Here is a 27,507-nt window from a genome sequence, read left to right on the forward strand (position 1 = left end):
ACATCTTCAGTGTCTGGTATCTCTAATGGAGCCCTTCTGCACATGCTGGGAGCTATATAAGAGCTGAAGAGGGGGAAATCAAGTTTTTCTTTGTGGTCCTGCTTAAATGAACCCTAAAGGAGCTTTAGGATGGTACCACAAGGCTAAGAATCCCCAAGAGCTGAGGAGAGCTCCAGCCCACCTCCCTCTTGGCTCAGCATACAGATGCTCCATAATTGCCTCACTGTATCTACAAATGGCCAGTCGCTTCTGATTCTATAACATTTATTAAGTAGTGGGTTTCCTTGCTGCACCTACAGTGGCCAGTCGCTTCTGATTCTATAACATTTATTAAATAGTGGGTTTCCACACATGGCTTTTTAAATAATCCAGGCAGGGGGAGAAGGAAAAGGAGGACACAGTTGGAGTTCCCCTCCCACCAATACATAAGTATTTACATTTCAGCAACTGGACAATCCTGGCTCAGAAGGAGGCAGCAAGAATCCGAAAAAGATGGGGGGGGGCCCCAGGAGAACAAACAAGACTTATTTCCCCCACCCCATCCCCCAAAAAACTATCCACCCCATCCTAGCGGACTCTGGTGGTGTCCATCTTCCATTCCTTCCCCAAATCATGGAAGAAGGGTTCTCCTCACCAGAATAAGAGCACTTGGGATAACAGAGTAGGGTCCCCTCACCAAAAAAAAAAAAATAATAATAATAATAAAATAAAATAATAATAAAAAAATTTTTTTAAAAGTCCTGGAATAACAATAGGGCATTACCTCCCCCAGAATTAACAACCCTGGGCTGAGGTAGGCAAGCAGCTTGACTGAATATAGACCCTGGGCTAAGGGAAAGGGTCCTTTTGCTAAAATAAGAGCTGCTGGGGCATTGGAAGGAAAGCACCCTTGCCCAAGTGAGAGCATTTAAACTAAGTGTGTGTGGTGGTAGCAGGAGGTGCCAGTGTAGGGGTTACAGCTTATCAGAATAAGAGTCCTGGGGCTCAGAATGGAAGTAACTTCAAACCAAATAAACATCCTTAGCAAAATGAGAAATATGGAAGTCCCCCCCTCCAGAATAAGAGACCGTAAGTTCTGGGAGGAAGGCTCCTTAGCAGGATTGGGATGGGGACTGGGCAGACTTGGCTTATGTCTCCTGATCCCTGATCCCCAATCTCTGACCCTAGTAACACTGGATTTTTACTGACCTGTATAACCAGGTCAACAGATGTCCATCTATCCCTGTGGCATGCCATGGGACGGGTATTTAAACTAGTGGGGGCCTGGCCAGGACTAGGGCAGCAGGGACCAGGCCAAAGGGGTGGGACCCCCCGTGGGGGCATTGAGGGATGCATCCTCAGCTGGTGTCTGCATCCAGGGGTCCAGCAGTATCTCCTCCAGTGAGGGTCGGGCAGAGGGTTTGGGGGCCAGGCACCGGCGGATTAGGGCACAGCAGTCTGCAGATCAGAAGTACACAGAAGATTAGCAGTCAGTTGGGGGCACTAGTCCCTGGGAAGGATGCAGTCCACTGGGATGGGACCAGTGAAGGCCTCACCTGGGGAGACATGGGCAGGGAAGTGGAGCTCAGCCTCCAGAATCTCCTGGTCCCTCTCAAAGGGAATGTCCCCACACACCATGTCATAGAGGAGGATGCCCAGTGACCAGACAGTGGCTGGGAGCGCGTGGTACTGGTGACGAGAGATCCACTCTGGGGGGCTGTACACCCTTGTTCCTGCACACAAGCCAGAGATTAGACCACTCTCTGATAATGCCCTTCCCCCACCTCACCCTCCCCAGGAAGTGTGGTCCCCTCACCAGAATTAAGAGAACTCAGTACACGAGCAGGGTTCCCTCACCAGAATAGGAGCTCTTTAAAAATAACAGCAGAGTCTCATCATTAGAAAAAGGTAATAGCAGAGTGCCCTCAACAGAACAAAAGCACTTAAAAGTAACAGTAGGATCCCTTTACCAGATAGAAAAGGAATATTCAGGATAACACAATCCCCTTACCAGAATAAGAACCCTGAACAAGGTCTAGGCATTGTCAGAAGATGGACTTTATCAGAGGACAAGGCTTGAGCATTGCCAGTATTAAAGATCAAGAACCTTACAAAGGTGCAATACAGATCAAGGATTACAGGACACCCCAGCACTAGGGGCCAATGATCAAGAGACCACAAAGATAAAAGGTAAAAAATCCCCCCACTGAGATTTAGGGAACACTTACCATCAAAATCAGTATAGGGTTCATCATGAAGTAGGGCACCGGAACCAAAATCAATGAGTTTGGCACAGCCCCGGCGAAGGTCCATCAAGATGTTCTCATCCTTGATGTCACGATGGACAACTCCACGAGCATGGCAATGCCGAACAGCTGCCACTACCTGGGCAAAGAGGCAGCGGCTTCGGCCTTCACCTAATGGGCCCTGCTCTGTGATATAGTCAAAGAGATCCTGGGCAGGCAAAGGTCGCTCGAGGACCAGCATGAAGCCTTCTGGTGTTTCAAACCAGTCAAGCAGGCGGATCACACCAGGGTGCCCACCACCTGCACCCACCTTCCATAGCAGTGCCACTTCCAGTGGGCATGTGACTGAGTCTGACTGTGAGGGGAAGAGGAGAAAAGAGAGAACACAGATGTCAGGGCAGCAGCTGTGAGGCGGACTTCTTGCCTGAACTTAATTCATAGCCCCTCAGCCTCCTGACTTTGTGGTCTTCAGCAACCCACTTCCCTCCCTGAGCCTCAGTTCCCTAGCCTTAAGGGCCACTGCAAAGGTGGTTTGAGCCAAAATCCTATGAACATCTGGCTCAGTAACTATTTGAATAAATGAAAGTGGTTCTTAAAAAAAAAATCCTTCTGCAGAAGGAGCAACTGATGAACACTACTATGTAATAGGGTATCTTTTGTTCACTGGCATCTCAGAAAAGATTACAACAGTACCTTACATACAGTAGATGCTCAATAAATAGCTGTTAAATAGCTGAAAGTACTCTATAGCATAGAGTCTAACACAGAGTTAGCACTCAATAAATACTATTATTGTGTAATAGTTGTAATGTTTTGTTCACTGACATAGCTCAAACACTAGAACAGGGTCTGGTAACAGGGCAGGGCTTAATACATGTTTGTTAAACAGGTAAAAGCAATTAGTAGAAAGGACCTAGCACAAAATTAGCTCTCAATAAATGTAATATCTTGCCAAATGCCTAAAACTGTGCCTGGCACATAGTAGGTGCTCAATATACATTTGTTAAATAGCTGAAGCTGATTAAGTACAAAGGAACAAAGTAAGAACTCAACATCATGTGATGTTTTGTCACTGACACCAAACATCTACAGAACTGTGTTGCAAGTACTCAGTGGGACTTGGAACACAGTAAGCTTTGATGATGAAGCAAAACCTGAGACATACAGTCAGTGCTCAATAAAAGGCATAAATGCTAGGCCATAAAAGCCGCCCCACGCTAGAAGCCCAACGCGGGCACAAGGGCTGCCAGAAGCAGCCTCCCAGCCTGAGGTGGGGCCCTCTCCCGGCCAGTCCACTGACTTGCACAGCCGCAGACAGGTTTTCTCACGGTGGTGAAAATTCCGCTACTGCGCAGGCGCACCTTCTCCCTCCGGGTCCCACAACCTGCGCGGGCGCACTCTCCCCTAGAGTCCGCCAGGGGGCGCCCGCACTCCTACAACTAGCCCAGACCCGCCCAGTTGTCCGTTAGCGTTCTAACGGCCGGAGTGAAGCAGCCACTGTCACCATGACAACCAGTGACCTCTGCCCCTCTTTCCCCACCAGCATGCCCCGCGGGCAGCCCCCGAGGCAATGTTCGGAGGGAGAAGGAGAAAGGCGGTTTGGAGGGGAGAATCCAAGGCCAGGGGGGTAGCTGGGGTGAGAACTGTTTGGAGGTGTGGATGTCACCACAGGGGAGTAAACACGGGCTGGTAAGAGTGTTCTCACCATTACAGGGCCCAGGAAATCATACAAGCCCTAGAAAGGCAAGGGGGTGAGTCCCTCGCCAGGGCCCATCATCAGAGATGGCGTCGCCAGGTCAGGCAGGACTCCAAAGATACTCACCAAGGGGGACCAGCCCAACACACGATTCCGGGGGATCACTTTGATGGCCACCTGGAGAAGGGGGCTGAGGTGAGGGGACCAGCAGACGACCCCCAGGTCCCTCCTAGTCTTGACCCTCACCCCAGTCTTTCTGGTCCCAACCTCGCCACGCCACAACCCAAAATGAGCTGGAGCTTCTCCCCTGCTCTCCAAGTCCCCAGAACCAAGTTCACCTCTCCCATCATCCTTAGCCCTGGGTTCTCCCTTCTCAGGCTTCAGGCCCCTCGCTCCAGCTCCTCAGCTCTGAATTTCCTAATACCCCAAGCCCTCGATCTTTCCATCCAGCTCCAAGACACCCCAACTCTCTACCGGGGTCCTGGTCCTCAGGACTCCACGCTGGACATCTGCCCTCAAAATCCCCCAAATCTCAGCTCTGAGTCTCCACCTTCCCACACAGATACATATCCCCTGGATCCCAGGATCTAGAGTCCTCACGACCTCCCAGTCTTCAGTCTCACCCCCCTGGACTTCCAGAATCTCTGCCCTGAAACCCCCCTCCCCCCACATACCCACCTGGATAGCCACACACACAAACAAGCGCGCGCACGTGCGCGCGCTCGGGCACCCCCACCAACCTGGATCCTGGTCCTCATGACCCTACCATGCACACATTGTTGGCTCATCCCCTGGTCAGTCAGCATCCCAGCCCCGGGACTCCGAGTCCCCGAGACTCCCTCCCCCGCCGCGCACACACACGCGCACACGCACACCCCTGACCCTCCCAGGACCCTCGTAGTGGATACCTGGAGTCGGTCTGTGACGCGATGTCCTGCGAAGACGGTACCAAAGCCCCCCTTACCAAGGAGAGGGCCAAGTCGGTACTCGGCCTCGAACGCTTCCCGATCCTTGCCTCCTACGCAGGCGGGGGCGAGGAAGTCAGGGTGGCTGCGTGCTGAGCCCGGCTGCGACCCTCTCCTCCCCTCCTCCCGCGCCGCCCTCAATCACTTCAGCCCGCCCGGCCTAGTCGCGGTAGGGGAGCCTCGCTCACCTGGCGGCGGCGTGGGGGTCACCGGGGCCACGGAGAGCCCTTGCAGAGGCTTAGTCAACATGGAGGAGGTGCTGCGCAGATTGAGCCCGCTGAGCCCGCAGGGCGTGGACGCCCGGGGCAGCGAGGCTGGTGAGCCAGGACTTGGGGGCGCCAGGGTGGAAGGCAGAGAAGCTGGTGGCCCAGAAGGGCCCTCAAACAGTGCAACGTTCGGATTCGACGCGCGCGCCAGCCCTAACGCTACTGAGCCGGGGCACGCGCCTCCCGAGAGAGTCGCCCCGGGCGACAGCCCCGCCCACTTGGCTTTGATCAATCCGAACGCGGCACCTGCTGTACCCCAGCCAATCGGAGCCAGTCCTTATTTGCATACCACCCTCAACGTTTCAAGTACCCCCTTATGCAAATACATGCCCGGATCTTCCGCGGGGGCCGGGCCCGCATGCAAATGTGGGGGGGCGCGCGCGAAGAGGAAACCGGTTCTGGGAATCCCTTTGCAGCGACCGCATTTGTTTTGGTTGTTGCGCGGGGTTGTTTTTATATATATGCGTATGTGTATGTGTATAGATATAAACTTAAAAAAATAACTGCACCGCCTCCTTTCCTAGGAAGTTGGTTTGCAGCCGCTGCTTCGAGATTAGCGCGGAGATAATGCCAGGCCCGGCTTCTAAGAATGCGAGCCTGTGGCTACCCTGGACCCGGTCTCCGAAGAGTGCTCAACACCCAGGACCAGAGCCCTCAAGGCGACCGGCGGCTTCTCCCCCCAAACTGAAGCCGGGGATCCTGGAAGAATCTGCTCAGCTTCCAGGGAGGGGTAGCCCTCCTGACCACCACTGCGGGGGACGCGCTGGTCAAAGACAGCGTTCCCAAGCCCTGAGGCGGAGGCCTATGGTGTGTTTTTAGAGCCCTTAACCTGGCCAGACCTGGCTAGGTTTGGCCACCGAGCCCAGTCAGCACGTCTAGAATCTGGAATGGCAGGGGGAAGTGGATCTTGGGCGGGGGTGAGGAGCAAGCCAGAGTGATGGTGGCTTGGGGGTATGCTTCCAAATGGCAGAGACGGACGGGGAGAACTCAGACAGGTGGCAAAATATCCTCAGCCACAAATTTGTGAAAAATAAGTACAGTGTCATGCCACAAGAAGATATGCACTCAAGGCACTCACAAAAGTACCATATGATATACACAAAACCCATACTGTCAGACACATTCATGTAAACTTACATAACACAGATGCAGACACGTACTGTCACAGAGACTGACATCCACTGTCAGGCAGGCATGCTGCCAGTTATGTCCCAGAATGACACCCAGAGAAACACTGTTATAGAAAGACAGGCACTCCAGAGAGACTCACATGGATCTACGTTGCCATGTGACAATGACACAAAAATGTCAGACTCACCACCACCAGAACTTGTCATGATACTGGCACCATCAGACACACACTATCACAGGAAACCTTGTACTGTCCCAGAAATGAGAGACCTCGTGGCTGTCACAGGAAGACACACAGATGCTCCAGACACACACAAGTACTGCTCCAAAGGCAGACATAAATACTTATGCAACAGAGCCACATGGATAGGCAGTGTCACAAAAACAGATGTGGAGAGACCCAGTCAGACACACAACCAGCAAACATGCAGCGTTGTCACTGAAATTGTCCAGAAATAGCTACCTAGAATCTGTCAAAGGAATACAAACGGACATCCACCACATCAGAATGAAACCACAGATGCACTGTCACAGACAGACCCACGCAGACATGCACTTGTCTCAGAAACAGGCATAAACTGTCAGAGACAGAGTCCCACACTCAGTCACCATCTGACACACCTGGAAACAAGCCCTTGTCACACACACTGGAGACACTGTGAGAGGCATGTAAAGACTTGGACTCACCAAAGTCACACACAGACAACACTCAAAAAGCAAATACACACATGTATTCTCCCTTATTCATCCAGTATTTATTAGGGGTCTACCGTAAGCCTGCCAGGCCCTGGCAGGGGTGCAGATATTAAGAGATACACAGATTAAGTCAGGCATCACAGCCCTTGCACAGTTATTGGGGAAGGAGTAAAGACACATTTGTGGATAGAAGTGAGAATGTGGAGTCACACAGGGCTTCTCAGAAGGTGACCTTCTACCCATCTTGAAGGACAAAGTTGAGGGCTCAGGACAGGGGAAGGGCAAATTCCAGGCAGAGGCCAATGAAACTGGACAGAGCAGCAAGAGGTAGGCAGGGGCCAAATGGTGCAGAAACTTCAGTATTAGGATAATAAATACTATCTGCTAACATCTGAGCTCTCAGAACGTGCCAGGCACCATGCTATCATACATTATATTGACCACATGCATTCTCTCTCTGTGCTCACAACCAGAGAGTGTGAGGTAGTAGACATTAATCACTCCTGTTGGACACGTGGTAGGACCCTTGAAACTCACAGAGCCTGTGATTTGACCAAGGCCACACATCTAGAAAAAGCCAGGTAGGTTTCAAACCAACTCTCCAACATCTGCATGCATGACCAGTGAATTCCACAGACACCCCACAGGTGGCCACCTGGCCAGCCATGCCCTCACCGGCAGACCTGGACATGCACCCTTCCACATGGGCCCCATTAGTGAGGCACAGCAAACAAACCAACCAACCCCATTCTTGACAAAACATGGGGACCAGCCATCCTTCTCTGCCTTGACTTTACCCCAAGGAAAGGCAGACAGGGGTGTTAGAAGACTGGGGACATCAATAAGAAAGGACTTAACCATTCCTTAAACCCAGGAGGCCCACCAGTCAATTCCACTAAACTTACGTTGATATGAGGCCTCTGTTGTGCCTTTCCAAAGCATTCCTCATCAAAGATCACAAGGAAAGAGCAAACGTATGCAGGCAAGGAGGCAGGCAGAGAAATTGTAAGTTCAGTACCAGCCCTCAAGCTCATAGTCCTCTGCTCCCATCATACCCCAGGACACAAGGTGGGCAGGCTACACGTGCCAGTATTGAGGCAGGGGCAGCAGGCAAAGATGGAACTTTCTTGTTAGGAACAGGTCCAGAAGTTGGTGAGCAGTGAATCAAATATGAGCAAACCCCGGGCCCGGGGAAATACCGTACTGGAGAGCATGCAGCCCTCAGTGGTCAAGCCAAGGCCTATGCCATCACCGCCTCTGCCCAAAGCCCCACCCATCCCATGCCCCACACAGAACAGAGGCGCTCAGGGGAAACTGACATTTGGTTTTATTGTGCCAAGGACATTACAGATGGTGGATCTTGTCAACACCTGAAGGGCACAGGTGCCTCATCTGTTGAGGCTGCTCCCACTCCCCACTCAAATCCTGGGCAGGCAGTGGCTGCCATGATCCTCAAAGGTGCCTCCCACCCCAAGATTCCAAAGAGACCAGTGGTGGTGGTGGTAGTGGTGGTGGTGGTGTGGAAGCAATAGGAATGCAGCGAGGTCAGAGTCTCAGTGTCCAAAGCCCATATGACACCTGCCCCCCTGCCCCCCACCCTGCCCCGGCTTGCACTCTAGACACTGCCCACCTCCACAGAGCTGGAGGCTAGAGACAGCAACCACATCTTTGTGCTCCCTCTGTGGCCCATGGCCTGCCTGCTCCCAAACCAGAGATGCCGCCTTCACAGAGCCAATGCTGTTGTCTACATCATTTTGGATTGATTGATTTTATACGATAAAAGTACATTTTAATAAAGAAAAAATTCAACATTGAAGGCTCAGACATTCTTGGGGTACTGGGAAGGGGAATTCCCACTTCTTCCTCGAACCTTCCCAGCATCATTGTGGAGGTGGGGGTAACAAGTTTTTCTGAAGTTGGAAGAAACAGGGCAGGGAGTGAGGGGGGCAGGGAGACTTTCCTCTGTCTGAATGTTTCTCCTCGGGGACTGCCTGGCTGCCAGTTGGTTTGTCTCTGTGTGCCTCTCGCCTATGTTCGGCACCCTTGCCCAAGTCCCCTGTGGAGTGCAGGGATGGTGCTGTGCAGGGGGCAACAGGGCACGTCAGCTGGCGAAGAGACGGGTGATGGTGGTGGTGGCAGCGATGAAAGAGGGTGCAGTGGTGGGTCAGCCAGAGGGAAGTGGGGAAGAGGGAAACAAAAGGAGAGAGGGAAGAAGGCAAGAGGGAAGAAAGCCAAAGAAGGTGGGTCGGCACCGGAGGGCAGGAGTGGTGGGGGTTGGGAGATGGTCTCCAGTCTCTGGGTCTCCATCAACTCTTGTCTGGGGGTGGATCTCTGTGCACTTTGTTTTTCTTCATACTGTCTAGGTATTCCTGTTGGGACACTGCCAGCACCGATGCTAGGATCTCATCATCATCCCAGTCATTCAGACCTGCTGGGCCAAGAGGAAGGGGAAAAGGATGATGGAATACTTCCAGCCCTCCTTCTCTTCACCCTTTGCTGATCCCTGGCTCTAGAGATCCTATCCAGGCCCCTCTACATTTCTATGGAGAAGGCTCCTCCGGGCCTATGGAATCCCATTCAGATCCCCCCTGGACACATCCCTTGGGTTTGAAAAATTCCCTTTTCTTGGGTAGATGGCCAGAGGTCTGGAAGGCCCCCCTCATGGGGTCTGTTGGTTCTTCTCTCTCCCCAATTCCCAGCTGGCCTCTGGGCCCCTAGACAGAGGAGGCTTACCAAATGCAGAGGGGGACATCTGCTGAATGAGGGCCCGGCACTCCAGAGCAGGGTAGAGGGACACGAGGGGGGGAGTAGCCCGGTCAGCCCCTGCCGAGAACTGGCTGCTTGTACCTGGGGCAGAGGGATAGTCAGAGGCAGGGCCCAGGACCTAGGCAGCACCTCCTAACCCCGGCATGCTTCCCTGTCACCAACTCACTGACCTGGTGCACAGGGTGAAGGAGGTTTGGCAAGAGCTAAGACAGTGCCTGGGGAAGGGGGCTTGATGCCCAACTCGGTGTGCAGCTCAGGGTGCTCGGGTGAAGAGGCTGAACTCCGCTGCCGCGGGGACCTATTGGTCCACTCCTCTAGGCCACTGGAGGCTGCTGCTGTGGCAGAACTGCATGTGGCGCTGGCTTTCCGGGGCTGCAGTGGGAAGGAGGAGGAGGAGGGAAGGACCAACGCCAGTCATGACCCTCCTATGCCCCATCCCTAAGGGCTGGCTCCCTCCCGGAATCCTGGCTATGATACAGTTTCTACATAGGCCACCATCATTCCTGGGCACACAGCAGACCACAGGACAAAGGTAAGCTCCTTAATCCTCCCTCACACCCTTACAGCCAATTTGACAGGGAACCTATACTTCCACCTTCAAAATCCATTCAGACTCCATCCCCTTTTCTCCTTCCTTCCTAGCCAGCTCCGCCATCAGTTACCACTGGGACTATTCTAGTAGCCTCTGCCTCACAGGCCCCTGCTTCTACCCCTGCCCCCTAGATTCTATGCTGCACTCAGCAATCAGGGGGATCCTGTCCCTCCTCTGCTCACAACCCTCCAAATGGCTTCTGCCTCACTCACAGTAAAAGCCAAAGTCCTTACCACAGCCCACAACCCCCTTCTCAATCTGGCCCCACCACCTCTGATTTCATTTACTACTACATTCTGCTCAGCCACACTAGCCTCCTGACCACACCCAAATCACACCAGGTGTGCCCTACCTCAGGGCCTTTGCTGGCCTTCTGCCTTGCCTGGCACATGCACTTAGCTAACTGCTTCACCTTCTGCAAGCTTTTGCTCACATCTCACCTGCTCTCAGGCCTACCCTGACCACGTTATTTAATACTGTGACCTCTCAGCACCCTTAGCCCTACTCATTCCCTTTACCCTGCTCTACATGTTTCATCTGTCCCACCTCTCAACTAGTGTACTCATTATGTTTACTGTTTATTTTGTTCCACTCTGCAAAAATGTAAGCATCACAAGCACAGGGATCTGGGTCTGCCTGGCTCACCAATGTACCCCCGTACACTGAGAACAATGCCCGGCACAGACCTGCGATCAATCTTTGTTAAGTAAATGACTCAACTCTTTCCAGCATCTACAGTCACTCTAAACTCCTTGTGATTCCTCAAATGCCTGCCTGCTCTGCCTCCTCTCTGCCCTAAACATTCAACCTTCCTGTGTGAAGACTGATCAGAGCCCCCACAACTACTGGTCTCCTAGACAGGGTCAAGGGCTTCACTGATATATGTCTCTCTCAGTAGACAGGGGATCTCTGAGAGTGGAGCAGGCCAGACCTGATTTTACATCCTCAGCACAGAGCCTGACGCACAAGGACCTTCAGCAAAAGCCTGTCCCTCTGGAACTACCCGTCAATCCCACGTGTCACCACCAGTGGCTGGCCTCCCTCACTCTTTTAGAGAGCTTGTTCTGCAAAGGTGTTGAGAGTTCTAAGGCACAATGCCAAGACTCAGGCCAAGATGAGGTACAGAATGGGCTGGGAGCTTCCTTTTCTCCCAGATGTCAAAACTGCTTAATTTTTTTCTGCCAGTATGGGAGCAGAGCATGGGAAGTAAGGGGTTCTTGGCCAGGCCAGTGACAGAGCCCAGGACACACCTGGCTGGGGCCGCGGACCTGGCGGGCCTGTTTCTCTTGATCCCGTAGCCACTGCAGGTAGGATTCCCGAGCCACCTGCTCCTCAATGGCCTCGTTTGTGGCCTCCCAGTCTGTGGCCCGCTTCTTGTCTTCCAGCATCTGCTGTTCAATCCATGACTCCTCTGATGTTTTTATGGCATTCTTCATCAGGGACTGCTCTGCAAACTGCAAGGCACGGAGGACAGGGATGTAGGGTGACACTCTGAACTCCAGCCAAGAGACAGAACTGGCTCAGGATTATGAGTCTGTAGGCTCAGAAGACAGGGGATAGGAAGGCAGGTACTCCTACTAAGCACCCCCCTGAGCAGGCTGTCTATTCATCAGGTATCGGGGGAAGGCAGGCTGGGGTAGTGGGATTTGTCACTCCAAACTCCTACACTCAGAAGCCCTGCTCCCAACCCCAAGACACTTTGACTGAAGTACTATGTCTGGGGCAGCCAGGTACTGGAATTTAAAGACGCCTTACCCAGAGATGACTCAGTTTCATAATGCTGAGGCCTTCCTCACCTATGCCCACATGGGACAAGGAGAAAAGATCACCTGACCTGAAAAGTTAGCTGTGTGTACACAGGGCGAAGGGAGTATTTGGACATTTAAGGGGACAAGAGGACAGTACTGTCATGGTATAGGGTATTATGAGTTGTGGGACACCGTAGGAAAGTGCTTTTCGTCAGGCTATGAGATATGAAATAATGAGAAAAATATCAGAGCATATTCCAGGCATTAGGTGTAATTATTGCTCAACAAAATTCTAACATTATTTTAATGCAGATATACACACTACACACCAATGTGTGTGTGCACTAAGTTATGATGTAAAGCGTAGTTTTTTACCCATGTGTAATAGTCCAAAAAGTATGTAAAATTGTTAGAACAAGTCAATTAAAAAGTGGGCAAAAAAAGTCTAAATACACAACCTCCTCAAAGAAGATATACAGATGGCAAATAAGCACATGAAAAGATGCTCAACACCATTTGTCATCAGGGAATTGCAAATTAAAACAATGAGGTACCTTATCTGTTGGAGGTATCAGTAAGAACTGCAGCTTCATATAGATACAGATGGTTACATAAAAAAATATTTCTAGGGGCGCCTGGGTGGCGCAGTCGGTTAAGCGTCCGACTTCAGCCAGGTCACGATCTCGCGGTCCGTGAGTTCGAGCCCCGCGTCAGGCTCTGGGCTGATGGCTCGGAGCCTGGAGCCTGTTTCTGATTCTGTGTCTCCCTCTCTCTGCCCCTCCCCTGTTCATGCTCTGTCTCTCTCTGTCCCAAAATAAATAAAAAACGTTGAAAAAAAATTAAAAAAAAAATATTTCTAGATAAGAGTATACATAGAAATATTTCTAGGTAAGTGTATACATATGGGTTAGTATACACAGATATATTTCCTTGCTCTGTCAGCTGAAGGAGCCTAGAAGCAAGGACACCCCAGTAACAAGGAGCATACTCAGCATCCAGATCTTGATTTTTCTTTTTTAAAAATTTTTTAATGTTTATTTTTGAGAGAGTGAGCAAGCAGGGGAGGGGGAGGGGAGGGGGAAGGGAGGGGGAGGGGAGGGGGAGAGGGAGGGAGTCACACAATCTGAAGCAGGCTCCAGGCTCTGAACTGTTAGCACAGAGCCTGTCGTGGGGCTCGAACTCATGAACCACAAGATCATGACCTGAGCTGAAGTTGGATGCTTAACCGACTGAGCTACCCAGGCACCTGCAGATCTTGGTTTCTAATAACACACTCCAATAAAGGGAACGAGGGATCTTTGGAGAAATGGCTGGTTCTAGAATTGGGGCAAGAAATACACAAGATGAACCTGGAGCACCTCATAGTGCCAGAAGCTACGAAAGTGCTACAAAATGAAACAAAATAAACAAACAAAACCCAAAATTTAAAACAGCCCACCACCACAATGATAGGGGGATGTCAACAAGATGTAGGAACCAACTAAGAGAGCTCTTAATAGCCAAAACTGGAACAATGTGAGCATCAAAATCAATAAAAATAGTACTGGGTTACAATCCAGTATAAAAGAAATACCCTTGAGTCCACAGTGATATAAATAAATGGAGGACAAGAGACCAATCTCCCTTGCAGAATTCTACAGTTTATATAGATACTACGCCCTCAAGAAGATAGAGCATAACCTCCAATTCTCAAGTGTGGGCTCTACATAATGGTTTCCTTCTAAACCGGACAGTATGAAAAAGGGAATGGGGAAAGAGAGTAATTTTACAGTGGAGAAAATCTGACAAACACTACTTCCACTATCAATCAAGGTCAACATCAACAGTCATAAATCATGTTCACAGTATATACTACTGACATGATGTGATGAGAATGGCACTTTTACCACTGTGATCTTTCTCCCTAAAACCCATAGCCCCAGTCTAATCATAAGAAAAACATTAGACCAATTCCAAAAGAGAAACATCCTACGATATACATGACCAGTACTCTTCATAACTGTGAAGGTCATCAAAAACATGAAAACATGAGAAACTGTCACAAATAAGGGAACCTAAAGAGACACCATGATTTTAGTTAATAACAATGTATCAGTATTAGTACAAATATTATAACAAATGTCAATTCCAAAAGAGAAACATCCTACAATAAGTGACCTGTACTCCTCAAAGCTGTCAAGGTCATCAAAAACATGAAAATGTGAGAAATTGTCACAAATAAGGGAACCTAAAAAGACATCATGATTTCAGTTAATAATAATGTACCAATACTGCTTCAAATATTATAACAAATGTATCATAGTCATCTAATGTTAATGATAGCGAAACTATTGGGCTTGGGCGGGAGAAGCAGAGGGAAGAATACATGGGAACTCTATACTATCTTCTTAATTTTCTGGTAGATCTAAAACTTCTAAACCATTAAGTCTAGGCGCGCCTGGGTGCCTCAGTTGGTTGGGCGTCTGACTCTTGATTTTGGCTCAGGTCATGATCTCCTGGTTCTTGGGATCGAGCCCAGCTTTGGGCTCTGTGCAGAACCTGCTTGGGATTCTCTCCCTCCCACTGCCCCCTCCCCTTCTGGCATGCATGCATATGTGCTCTCTCTCTAAATAAGTAAATAAACATAAAAAAAAAAAAACCCAAGCCTACAAATAAAAAAAAAAAACTTAAGGCATTCACATTTTTTTTAAAAAAAAGGAAAAAGAGGGGCGCCTGGGTGGCGCAGTCGGTTAAGCGTCCGACTTCAGCCAGGTCACGATCTCGCGGTCCGTGAGTTCGAGCCCCGCGTCGGGCTCTGGGCTGATGGCTCGGAGCCTGGAGCCTGTTTCTGATTCTGTGTCTCCCTCTCTCTCTGCCCCTCCCCCGTTCATGCTCTGTCTCTCTCTGTCCCAAAAATAAATAAACGTTGAAAAAAAAAATTTATAAAAAAAAGGAAAAAGAGGGGTGCCTGGGTGGCTCCCCAATTGAGTGTCTGCAGCTCAGGTCATGATCTCAAGGTTCATGAATTCGAGCCCCACATTGGGCTCTGTGCTCACAGCTCAGAGACTGGAGGATGCTTCGAATTCTTTGTCTACCTCTCTCTCTGCCCCTCCCATGCTCATGCTCTCTCTTTCAAAACATAAATAAACATTAAAAAAATAATTTTTAAGGGGCACCTGGGTAGCTCAGTCAGTTAAGCATCCAATTTCGGCTCAGGTCATCATCTCACGGTTTGTGAGTTCAAGCCCCATGTCGGGCTCTGTGCTGACGGCCTGGAGCCTGCTTCAGATTCTGTGTCTCCCTTTCTCTGCCTCTCTCCCTCAAAGGTAAATAAACATTAAAAAACAATTTTTATGTAATTTTTTAAAAATAATAAATAAGGAAAAAGAAAAATGAGTGATCAGACCACAGAAAGTCACGGATGAATCTTAAATTTAAATACGTAGTGTTATGTGTGAGAAGCCACTCTGAAATACTGTAGGATTCCAATTCCATGACATTCTAGAAAAGGCAAAACTAGATCTGTAAACAGATCAAAGACAAAAACAAGGAAACTCAGAGAAACTGTCAGAGCCAAGAGGAGCCAAGACAACTAAATGTAGTATGGTGTCCTGGACCAGATAAGATCCTAAGGGAAAGACTGAGGTCATTTAAATAAAGTACAGTCTTTAGTTAATTATCAATATTGCCTTTTGATTGTGACAAATGTTCTATGCTGACATGCTAATCAGAGTGGGGAACATGGAAATTCTCTAATTTCAGTAATTCTGCCAATCTAAAACTATTCTAAAATTAAAAGTTTGCTTAAAAAAACAAAACAAAAAAACCCTCCATTGGAGGGTGTGTTGGTGTTAGGGTGTGCATTTCCTAAAATGAGGCAGGGGCACTTTCTGCTTATAGGAAGTGAAACCTGAATAGAAGATAGCAAAATCCCCAGAAGATGACTGTTTATGAGAGAGAATGAGAATGTCAGCGTGTGCTGGAAAACATACTGCCACCTTCTGAGCACCTACTAGGCACCAGGCTCAGTGTTAGGCACTTACTGTATAGGCTGAGCTACCAGCCCAGATTACTTGGGTAATCTACCCTAGGTCCCACAGCCAGTAAGTAGTACAGCCAGGCCCGCACTTTAAGTCTCTGAACACAGCTGTCTATAACTGCTGAGTTTCAGAAGAGGATCCATGTGGGTGCCAAGATACCCATACCAAGCCTTGGTTCACAGTTCTCAGATGTGCCTCCATATCACAAAATGTTAACCATCAACAGGCATGAAAGATGGGTAAGCCAGCTGGGACAGGCAAATGGAGACCACAGACTGAGCCCTGAGATCCCCTAACTCCCTATTTTTATAAAGGTGAGACCTCAGGGGCAACTCAGAGGGGACAGGACATTTTTGTGGACTAGGGCATAACTGAGACCCCAACAGAGGTTTTTGGCCTCTGTATCTAGCAGTCATCCTGAGCAGGGGGACCCACTTACCCCTGGTTTGAATGACGGCAGGCCTAGCCCCACACCAATGGTGGCCTTGTTGGGATTCACCACTGAATTGTAGTGGATATTCCGATGGTAGCTGACGCGGATGGGTTCATCCTCATTTTGATGGATCCCATGGAATGTGTTGATGGGTTCTGCAGAGAAATAGAAGGAAGGAGCATCCACAATGGGCCAGGCAGGGCAGGCTCGGACCAGGTGCAGTCGGTCGCTCACCTACCCACCACAGAAGTACCTGTGCTGTACTGGTACACCTCCACGGGCCGGTTGTACATCTCTGCCATGGCCTGCATCTCAATGTGGTTGCCATGGCAGTTGTTTTTCCGCTTCCTGTTGATGTAGGTGGTGAAGTCCTCTGTGACATAGTTGGAGAAGTAGTCTGCATTCTTCATCTGCAGAACAGATTGGAGAGTCAAGGTCTGCGGCGGGAGGAGATGCACCCATACTGCCCCCACCCCAAGGCCTCCACAGGGTCTCACCAGGTAGTCCATGCAATGCTTTCGTACAACCTCATGCATGTCCTGGTCTCCATATACCTGGTCAGCTGTGGGGAGAGGAGAAAGGAGAGGCTGGGGTTAAGAGCTGCCACCAGAAGAGTTTGGAGTCATGGAACATCCTTGGCGGTGGAGGGCTGGGGGCCAGAAAAACTCCTTTTCCTACACTAAAGGCCTGGAGAGTGCTAGGCTTTGTGGGCTGGAATGGGGTCATGGAAAAAGAGGCAGGCAGGGACAGTCTTTAGGAACAAGAGTATAGGCGAGAGGAACACAACCACAGTCCTCTCAGGCAGATGAATTTGTCCAGGGCTTGCCAAGCCACTCAGACAAGTCAATAAACATTTTAAGTCCCCTAAGTGGTCTTGAGCACCAGCAATTCCACACTCCCCCTTCACTCTTCACACGAGGAAGCCAAGGTTCAGGGAGAGTTTGTGGCTTCATCAAGGTCACACAGCAAGTGAGTCTGACGGATTCAACTCTAGAATCCAGTTTTCCTGACTCCTGGGAGCCAGCATGGCCTCTGTAGGTTAAAAAAATGAAAAAAGAAGAGACAAGAAAAACAACTGGGCTCCAAGCCTAGTTCTGCCAGGTCCTAGTGAGCTAAGCGACTAGAAGAAAGCAACCCAAGTGTTCCGAGCCTCATGTGCCTCGCACACAAAACAGGAACAAGTAGGATGATTCCCTAGCAGGCCTCTTGTGGGATCAATGAGATAAAGGGTATAAGGTGACTAGCACTGGGCTTGGGACAGACCAGCCACTCAGCAAATCAAGAGTTCCCTACCCATAGTGGGGCCTGAATGTGGGGTACTGTGAAGGTGAGAGAGGTGAGTAAAATCCTGCCCCTGCCTGCAAGAAGCACGTAATCTAAGCAAGAGAAGTAAGACACATATGAACATAACTTAAACTTAATTCACGAAAGGCAGCCTATGGCCCAAATGGTCTAGGCATCATGGGGTTTTGGTCAAAATAAGAACCAGGCTCCTCCTGCCTCACTGTGAGGATCTTCACACATGCCATTTCCTCTTTTCAGGGCATTCTTTCCATTCTCCTTGGCTGCCTACCTGTCAAATACCCATGTGTTCTTTATACAGTTCCCCATCTCTCCCACCCTCCAAAGCACTTCTATCACCAGATTTATCAAAGATGTATGCAGACTTCCTCTGCCTGAGCACTCTGACTTCCACTGAGGGCTGAGAGCAGTTCACATCCAAGTCCACCCCAGCTCAGAGGCCAATACAGTACAGGAAATCGGGAAGAGCTTGCTGACTGGATGGATAGGCTGGGGTTGGGGGAGGCCGGGAGTCTTGTCCCTGGGAAATTAAAGTGGGCTTGAAGACGAGGCCCACCTGGTGTCCACTGGCTAAGACAAAGAGGGAATTTCCCTTTGTCTCCCCAAAGGACCAGGACCACTGCTCTGATGGGATCACCCGGGGCACTGGGGCAGGGTCAAGTCCCTCAGGGGACACCACAGAGTTCTTCCATGAGAGCCAGTCTGCCTTGGAAGAATCACCGGAAGAACGCCTTTGCCACCCTCCCCCTTCCCTCCCTGGAGGATTCTGTGAGATAAGGAGAAAAATGCTACTTCTGAGATAGAAAACGGGGCCAATGCCTGTCTCATGTCCTCTTCGGAGGTGCACAGGACTGAGGGGGAGGGGAGCTGTGAAGGCGGGAAGGGGTAGCCCCTTCACCGATGTAAACAAGGATGTGGGTTCTGTGGCCACACTCTTCCCCACCCCCCAGCAGCACTTCCAGCAAGTCACGTGCCCTGCGCACAGGCTGGGGGCCCCCTGCTGCCGCCTTTCTTAGAAGCCAGGACCACAGAGCCCTCTGTGGCTGCCGAGAGCTATTTATGTAGAATGAGCTTGGGGTGCTGAGGAGGCAGTGCTGCCAGCAGCTGCAGTAAACAGGAACTGAGATGGCGGCAAAGGGGTTAAATAGGGGCCGGACTGCGAAGCTCAAGGAGGTGGCTGAGATGTTCCTAGGGAAGGATCAACAGGCATTTGCAGGCCTGGGAGATGGATCTACCTGAGCTAGATGCCAGATGCAAGAAAATGGAGGAAAGGGGAGACTGGGACAGGGAAGGAAACTGAGGGAACCTCATGAAGGTCCCCCTGCTCCATTCCCCTGCCACTGTCTCCTTTGCCTTAGCAGAAAGGCTCTGCTGCCTCCTAGCTGTGTGGCGCTGGACAAGACCATCAAGCTCTCTGGGCCACAATGTCTTCTTCCGAAGTGGGGAGAGTAACTCCTCTTCCTTTCACAGGGAGCTGTCAAGACTAGGGGTAGGGTTTGTGAACACCTAAGGTATACTAGGTGTTCAAGAAATGGGGTTCCATTTATTACGAGTAGACGCTGACTCTTTCAGATGGCCAACCACTCACAAGTCAGAATGTCACCGGAACCACTTATTTAAGCCCTTCCTCATTTCTGTCACTTCCTCAGCCAGAGGAATGCCCCAAACTTAGGAGTCTAGGCTATCCCTCCTCACACAGGCAGGACTGGGTCTCAACCTTTACTGAATTCAAAGGTCCACAGGTCTACCTTCTGTATCCATAGTTCAAATCTTTAGCAACCAAATTAACATCAAATCAATAACACAAGCTTCACAAACCAGGGCCCTTAAGTGTGGGCAAGGTATAACTTTACCTTCCTACCTACCTCCCTGTAAAATATCCCTTTCTCTCTTCAATTCTAAGATGCACTGGTAGGTGGTACCACACATGCATTTAAATCGCAGCTTTTGTTAGGGGTGGTAGTGGCACGGCACGACCCACCTACCTGATTATATAAGATATACCCCAGTTTGGGGAATCATACACATGGAAGAAAATATGTTATCTGAACCAGCAAAACGGAACAATAATACCTCCCCAAAGAGGGAGAGGAGAAGGGTCTTTACAGTGATCTAAGGCAGGGAAAAGCATCCAGGGCAGGGCAGAAACACAGGCAGCCCTCACTGAGGCGGTGCTTGCCTGACTTTGCTAGCTCCACCTCTGTCCTCCAGAAAGCCCTCCTCCTCTGAGAGGGTAGCCATATGGGACCAGGGGCTAGGCTGGGCTGGATTTCCCTGTGGGGGCCAAGGTGGGGGAAAGGGCCAATGGACCTGCAGAGGTAGGGGAATTCAGAGAACTTGTTTTGATAGAAACTGAAACTCCTCTTCTTGCTGACGCTGCACTTGTGGGCAACGTGCACCTGCTCTCCCTTCCCAGAGTCCAGCTGAAGGGGGTCCCCACTACTCACCTCTGTCCCCAACCCAAAGAACGCTCAGAAATCCTCAGGACAGTACTACAATTGGTTCCACTAAGGTCTTTTCACATTCCAACTTCTTCCATCTTCACCCCAAAAAAGCCCTACTTTACACAGGAGGGATACTGAGGTACAAAAATACAGCACAGCTGGCCCAAGGCCACACATCTGGGAGGGTGAAGGTGAGGCCAAGCTCTCAAGAAATAACCAGTGACTTCAAACACTCATGCTCCAGGTGATGTTACCACCACTCCCAATCCACCTATCACCTTAGCCACCTGACTGCCTAGGCAAGGCCTGATTCTGTCTGCCTCAGTTTCTCCACCAGCACAAACAGGAATCAGCTGGAACCCAGGAAAGGCCTGGGAGTGAGCAGAGATTACAGAGAGGTCAGTATCCCACACCGGTCCTTTCTCTGAGCATGCTGAGACACCAGCACAAAAATGCATGTGCACACATGCACACAGCCAGCAGATCCTGCCAAAGACATTCCCTGAGGCCAAATACCCATACCACCCTGACAACTACAGAGACCTATTGTATTCCACAAGTAGTTGCCCTTGCTGCTAACCAAGAAAGACTAAAGGTTGCACATGAGGCAAGGCTGTACAAACTGAGGACCCCCACCTCCTTCCTACCCTTTGCCAGGGGATTAATGGGAGGGAGGAATACCCAATAGCTCTAACAGACTTGCCTCAACCTCCTTCCCCTATTGCCTGAGGGAAGGTCCCCCAAACCTCTGTAATCCTTCCTCCTTAGTCTCCCTAAAATAAAGTCACTATTTGCCAAAGAGTTATGTGCAGAAGCAAGACAGGAGAGCCTGGATAATCTAAAGGAGTTTAATAAAGTACAGGGCTCTACCATTTGTTTTAGAGGCACCTGGGAACTGCCTCCCCACCAGGCTGCTGCCTGCCTGCCTGCTAGAAGAGCCACAGCAAGTTCTGCTGAGGACAGAAAAGGAAGCTTGGTGTCTGCAGGGAATCTAAAAACAAACCACACAAATGTGTGTACACACAGCAGCAGGGGGAGACAGGAACCTGATCTGTTCCCCACTTGCCTCCTGGCCCACTGTGAATGCCAGCCCCACCAAGAAGAAGAGCCAGAAAGAAAGGCCTCACCTGCCTATCAAGCAGCTGTTGTGTGCACCTGGCCCATGGCCCCAAATGGCACACCCTCAGTGGGGGAGACATCCTCAATTAGGGGGAGACAAAACTCAGTCCTCTTAACAGCCTGTCTCTGAGATGCCTGCTCCTCTACTTAAGGATTCCCATGGCAAAGATGGGAAAACTGAAGGAGGCAGGGCAGAAAGAGCCCAGTGGAAACTGGTATCATGGTGGCCCATGGGAATTTTCTCCTCTGGCCTAGTTCAACCTCAAACACCATGTTCTGACACTGGCTATGTGACCTAGATAATAACGTCCTGGCTTTCTCATAAGGCCTCAGTTTTCCCATTAACAAAACAGTCAAAATTAATCAAAGATACATCCCTCCAATGCTGATGGTCCAGGCTAATGTTTCTGGGCCCCACCATTGCAACATGTACAACTCCAGCTGTTTCCTCATGGCCCATGCAGACAGATGTACGTGTGGCCTCCACTTTGCCCACAGAGGCCAGGGCCAGAGGTTTTTGCTGAGTCAAAGCCATGTGGGGAGAGGGAAGAAGGAGAGAGGCAGACTCATGTTTCCAGGAGGAGGTTATCTGAACATAGCAGGGGCAGGGTGGGCCACCAGACACCTCAGGAACTCAGACTTGTACTTCTACTCCACCCAAGCCTTCACTGATGCTCACAAGTCCCCAACAGGGGGTAGTGGGAGAGAGCAGTGAATACTGGTTTACAGTACGGACACCTGGACTGCAGAGGTAAAACAGAGGGTAGAGAAGCAAAGCTGAGAAGGCAGGGCTTTCCCAGGGTCATAGAAAGAATGTGTCCTTGGGATACCTCTGGGTCCCCATGCCAGCTCTACCACTAATGACCCTTTCCTGAGCCTCAACCTTCTCACCTGTCTCATGTGATAATGATCCCAATTTTGCAGGTGAATCTGAAGCACCAAGCTGAGTGCCAGCGAACAAAACAGTCAGGGTCAACAAACAACAGAGTGGTCTCTGTGTGTGCAATCCCCCTCCAACTCCAACCTTCAGTGATGTGCTCCTTCCACTATTCAATGCATAGCAGGAAATCAGAAGCTATAGGCCTTCTCACCAGAGCTCAGGGCAACTACCACCTGTCCCTGTACAAGCCAGGCTGGAAGCAGAGGGGCAGCAGAAAGCTGGAGGACAAAGTCCCTTTCTCGGGCACATGTCCTGTGCACTCTGCTGCAGAGAAACTTCCAGATGAGGCCTGGAGACCCAGGGGCCATGTACTTCTAGAGAGAGGCCATGGGGCTTCTGAGGTTTTACAGAGAAAAGCCAAGGGCAGCTCAGTTGGGGGAAATGGGTAGCCATAGTGCTGATAGGGAAAGGCCTTCAACCTGCCACGGTCAGCTCTTCCTATAAGCTCAGGCCCTTTACTGGAAGGCCTGGGGTGGGGGCAGGGGGAGTGTGGTGTGGTGTCAGAGGGTGTTTGGGGAGGTCAGCTAGATGGACATACGTGAAAATATTGCTGTTGATATGGGTTACTACATAAACCAGGTCGTTACTAGCCCCAAGATCTGCCTCAAAGACTGCCTGAGACCAAGTATACCCAGCTACATTCTCTTACATTCACTCCACTAGTAGCCCTGTTTATCCCACATCTCGCCTGAGGTTTCAGCACAGGGCCTAGCACCTAAAAGGCCCCCACCTATTCTTTCTTTGCCTTCCTTGGTCCAAGATGCCCCCAAACCCAGCACTTTCTCTAGGAAACATTCCAGGAGAACACAGACTTGAGCCACAGGGGGAGGAGGACTGGGATTTTCCCAGGCCAGCACAGACCACTGCCTGGACCTCTTCCCCTTGGTAGAACTGGCAGGCAAGCACTCACCCCATGTAAACTTCTTCCACCCATTCAACAAACATTTGTGGCTCTGAGACACCACCAAAAACAGCATTCAGGCTTTACCAATGCTACTGTTCCGAGGGCCTACTGTCAGGCACTAAAGGGATTTACTGAAGTAATCTCGTTTATCTGTTGTAACACTGGGTCTCTCAGCCTCCTGTTACAGCCTTGGAAGTAGGCTCAAGCAAAAAGAACTGGTTGCCTAAGTTCACACCAAGAATCAGTGGCAAAGCCAAAAGTGGAGCCTGAGTCAGTCCAGCCCACCAGTACTCATGGGGGCTAGCCACAGAGAGGATAGCAGACCTTGTAGGGATTCAAGGAGTCCTTCAGAATCAGTACCATTTAACAGATGGGGAAATATAAGTTTTTGAATCAGGGCCAGAACTAGAAGATAAAGCTTCTGACTCCTAGCTGAAAGCTGCTATCAGAGAGCCCTTCTTCCTGGTAGATTATCAGAGCCCCAATGGAAGGGTCAGATCACATTCCCCAATTTCCCCGGACACTAGCACAGGGCCTTACAACTGCCTATTGGGTCACAGGTTCAGAGCCAGAGGGAGCTCAAAGATACTGCTCAGACTGGACAGTTGATGGCATTAAGGAATTATGAATGTTGTTAGGTAGGATAACAACACTTTGGTTATGTTAGGAAAAAACAGAAAGAAAGAACCCTTATCTGCCAGAGAAACATACTTAAGTATTTAACATATGAAATGATCCAATGTTGGGGTTTTGCTTTAAAAATACTCTTGCTTCAGGACAGTGAAAAAAAAGTGGGCAAGATAGTGATAAAACAAGGCTGGCCATGTGTTGATGACTATTTTAAAGATGAATGATGGGTACATGAGAATTCACTATTCTACTTCTGTGTAAGTTTAAAAAAATTCCATGGTCCCAGGGTGACAGCAGTGTGCTGTGGTTAAGAGCATGGGCCTCAGACTAACCTGACCCAGAGACCCCTGACTCTACTATGTACTACCTGATCCTGGGCAGGTCACTCCCCTGCTTTAAGCTGCTTTTCTCACCTGACAAATGGAAACCACGACAGTCCCTACACTTACCTAGCCTGGGGGAGAATTAAAAAGGGTTTCCTTTAGTGGCTGACAGTGCAATCTGTCACCAAGTATTGTTATTTTCTTTATCACTATTACTGTTATTACTTCCGTGCCACCACACTGCCTCATGACCAAAGGCTAGAGGCCAGATACTAATTTGAAGCTGGGGCCTGGAGTCCTGAAAAGACCAGTAAACTCTACCCTCAACCCTATCTTAGGGATTACTCCTAAAAATTAGAAGTAGCTCAGGGGCATTTCTAGGTCCTTGAAGGCTGAGGCAGAGACTCACCTACAGCCCGGAAGAGACAGGCGCCGTCCTCCTTCATCTGCTTGATGATGAAGCCCTTCTTGTCCCTCAGGGCCTTTTCAAACCAGTGCTCCTGCTGGAGGGAAGAGGTGGGGGTCAGCAACAGGAAAGACCTGTACCCTCTCCCCATGGCCCTGCCCTCCAATTCCCGAAGGGCCTAGCTAAATGGCAGGGTCAAACTCCCAGCCCTGTTTGACACTCCATGCATGCAAAGGAAGAGGAGACCCTTTCTTTTAGGGAACTGGTCATTGTGTAAGCAGAAGACTTGCTCCCAGAAGGGCCTCCTCTGCTTTCTGACGGACCCCTGCTGACCATGTTGGGAATCCAATGCTTGGCCTTCCCATAGGCAGCCGGAGGCCCTGACCCAGAAAGTACCTGGAGGTAGGGGGCAGCAGAGAACCTGGCTTTACCTCAAGGAGTTTCACCTGGGGATCCTCTAGTCACTTAGGGTAGGGATGATATGGAGGAGGGAGTAAATGGCAAGAGCCTAGATCCCATTTTGCCTTTGTATAAGGCAAAATACGTGCAAGGTATGATTTCACTTACAATTGAACAAGTTTAACATACATACATGTGACTACACATGTAAGTATACAAACATGTAAAAGTTGGGAAGACCATCCAACAAAATACCCCTAAAAGTTGGCATTACAGGTGATTTTGACCGTCTTCAAGAAAAGTATGCAATCCCTTGTCCAAAATTCCAAAACTCAAAAAGCTTTGAAAACCAGAAGTCTTCCTCTAACTCATCTGCCATCATAACCTGACCTGAGCTGGCGAGAATGTATTTATCCCCCACTTGGAGGTGAATATTCAAACACTGCCATGCAGAAACATTCAGGTGTTCATGAGGTACTGCCACAGACTCCACCAGAGGTGTTACCAAACACACAGTATATACATCAGTTGATTTTTCTAAATTCTGAAATTTCTCTAAATTCCAAAGCACATCTGACCCCAAAGGTTCAGGTTTAGTGTGCCTAGACAAATGTGTATTTTCAGACTTAAAAAATAATAATGGATGAGCACCTGGGTGGCTCAGTTGGTTAAACATCTGACTCTTGGTTTTGGCTCAGGTCATGATCTCAGTTTGTGGGATCGAGCCCTGTGCTTACAGCATGGAGCCTGCTTGGGATTCTATCTCCCTCTCTCTCTGCCCCTCCCCTGTTCACTCTCTGTGTCTCAAGAAATAAATAAACTTAACCCTCTGTTTGTCCCTCTCCCTGTTTTTATATTATTTTTGCTTCCCTTCCCTTATATTCATCTATTTTGCATCTTAAAGTCCTCATATGGGTAAGGGGCATTAAGGAATCTACTCCTGAAATCGTTGTTGCACTATATGCTAACTAACTTAGATGTAAATTTAAAAAATAAGTTAAATAAAAATTAAAAAAAAACTTAAAAAACAAATCTCTCTCTCCTTCTGCCCCTCTCCCTTGCTCACATAAGCACACCCTCTCTAAAAAAAAAAAAGTAGATGAATAGGCAGAAAAGAGGGTATTTAGGGCAGTGAAACTACTCTGTATGGTACTTTGTAAGTGGGTATGTGTCAGGGCACCTGGGTGGCTCAGTCGGTTAAGCATCTGACTTTGGCCCAGGTCATAATCTCATGGTTCGTGAGTTCAAGGCCTGCAACAGGCTCCATGCCAACAGTGTGGAGCCTGCTTGGGATGATTTCTCTCTCCCTCTCTCTCTGCCCCTCCCTGGCTTATGCTCTCTCTCCCTCTCAAATAAAATATAACTTAAAAAAAAGTGGTTATGTATCATTATCCATTTGTCCAAATCCATAGAATGTACACCAAGGGTGAAACCTAATGTAAACTGTGGACTTTGAGTGTTTATGATGTGTCCTACATGGACACTGATTGTAACAAATGCACCACTCTGGTGGGGGATGTTAATAATGGGGGAGGCTATGCATGTGTGAGGGCAGGGGATATATGGGAACTGCTTGTTCAATATGAGAACTCTTTTGTTCAGTTTTTTTTAAATTTTTTTTCAATGTTTATTTATTTTGAGAGAGAGACAGAGAGACAGAGAATGAGCAGGGGAGAGGCAGAAAGGGAGACACAGAATCTGAAGCAGACTCCAGGCTCTGAGCTGTCAGCACAGAGCCCAACACGGGGCTCGAACTCACGAACCGTGAGATCATGACCTGAGCCGAAGTTAGACATTTAACCCCCTTTTGTTCAGTTTTTCTGTGAACCTGAAAATGCTCTAAAATATTAAGTCTATTAAAAAAATAGGGGGGCCTGGTGGCTTAGTCGGTTAAGCGTCCAACTTTGGTTCAGGTCATGATCTCGCAGTCCATGAGTTCAAGCCCCACGTCAGGCTCTGTGCTGACAGCTCAGAGCCTGGAGCCTGCTTCAAATTCTGTGCCTCCCTTTCTCTCTCTGCCCCTCCCCCACTCATGCTTTGTCTCTCTTGCAAGAATAAACAAACATTAAAAAAAATAAAAAATAATAATGTCCATGGGTCACTTAGAACATATTTTCCATTTCAAAACAAAACTAGAAGCAGCAGACCTTTCCCAGGCCTCTTACGCCCTCTGGTGGCCACCAGAAGAAACCAGCCTTACCTATCATCCAGGCTAGGGACCAGAAGTACCAAGCCTGCTCCTTTGGGACACCACCCCGACCAGGGATTTATAGTATATAGCTAATGATCACTAGACAGAGGGGATCACTACTCTACGGGACACTTTTCCCCAGCTCAAGTGAGCAAAATTCCCGGCAGAGTAGGAAGTACGAAGTCTGGAAGCCAAAAGCTCTGCATTCCAATCCCAGCTCTGCCACTCACTCGCTGCATGATTTCAGGTAAGCTACCTGAACTCACCAAGCCTCAGTTTCCTATCAAACAGGGGATATGTGATCTACCTGAT

General features: G+C 49.5%; 2 protein-coding genes across 14 annotated transcripts in view; both read right to left on the reverse strand.

Annotated features, from left to right (window-relative positions):
- Positions 1–247: 247 nt before the first annotated feature.
- PIM2 (Pim-2 proto-oncogene, serine/threonine kinase) lies at positions 248–5,336 on the reverse strand. Its single transcript, XM_043569725.1, has 6 exons — positions 5,075–5,336; positions 4,830–4,939; positions 4,048–4,098; positions 2,208–2,580; positions 1,536–1,712; positions 248–1,437 (listed from the first exon to the last, which is right to left on the reverse strand). Exons 1-6 carry the CDS (start codon positions 5,133–5,135, stop codon positions 1,274–1,276), a joined length of 936 nt encoding a protein of 311 aa, XP_043425660.1. The 5' UTR covers positions 5,136–5,336; the 3' UTR covers positions 248–1,273.
- Positions 5,337–8,283: 2,947 nt separating this feature from the next.
- OTUD5 (OTU deubiquitinase 5) overlaps positions 8,284–27,507 on the reverse strand; it is a 30,834-nt gene continuing 11,610 nt past the window's right edge. Inside the window, exons 2-9 of one of the 13 annotated variants that reach the window (XM_043569719.1) lie at positions 24,609–24,699; positions 17,035–17,099; positions 16,791–16,947; positions 16,544–16,692; positions 11,606–11,791; positions 9,916–10,117; positions 9,713–9,826; positions 8,284–9,407 (exon numbers count right to left, since the gene is read on the reverse strand). In XM_043569719.1, coding sequence (XP_043425654.1) covers positions 9,286–9,407; positions 9,713–9,826; positions 9,916–10,117; positions 11,606–11,791; positions 16,544–16,692; positions 16,791–16,947; positions 17,035–17,099; positions 24,609–24,699 — 1,086 coding nt within the window. In that variant the 3' untranslated portion in view covers positions 8,284–9,285. Of the gene's footprint in view, positions 9,411–9,712; positions 9,827–9,915; positions 10,118–11,587; positions 11,792–16,543; positions 16,693–16,775; positions 16,948–17,034; positions 17,100–24,608; positions 24,703–27,507 lie in introns of all 13 variants that reach the window. The other 12 variants (XM_043569718.1, XM_043569714.1, XM_043569712.1 and 9 more) reach the window with 12 other exon arrangements.

Source organism: Prionailurus bengalensis, chromosome X, assembly GCF_016509475.1.
Source record: "Prionailurus bengalensis isolate Pbe53 chromosome X, Fcat_Pben_1.1_paternal_pri, whole genome shotgun sequence".
NCBI classification, from domain to species: Eukaryota; Metazoa; Chordata; class Mammalia; order Carnivora; family Felidae; genus Prionailurus; species Prionailurus bengalensis.

Excerpts from the sequence above, each read along its gene's own strand:
- PIM2 (XM_043569725.1), bottom strand. The coding sequence starts at position 5,135 with ATGTTGACTAAGCCTCTGCAAGGGCTCTCCGTGGCCCCGGTGACCCCC. Across the intron at positions 4,099-4,829 it reads GCGTCACAGACCGACTCCAG|GTGGCCATCAAAGTGATCCC; the intron begins GTATCCACTACG and ends CCCCTTCTCCAG. Across the intron at positions 1,713-2,207 it reads ACCCTATACTGATTTTGATG|GAACAAGGGTGTACAGCCCC; the intron begins GTAAGTGTTCCC and ends GCTTGTGTGCAG.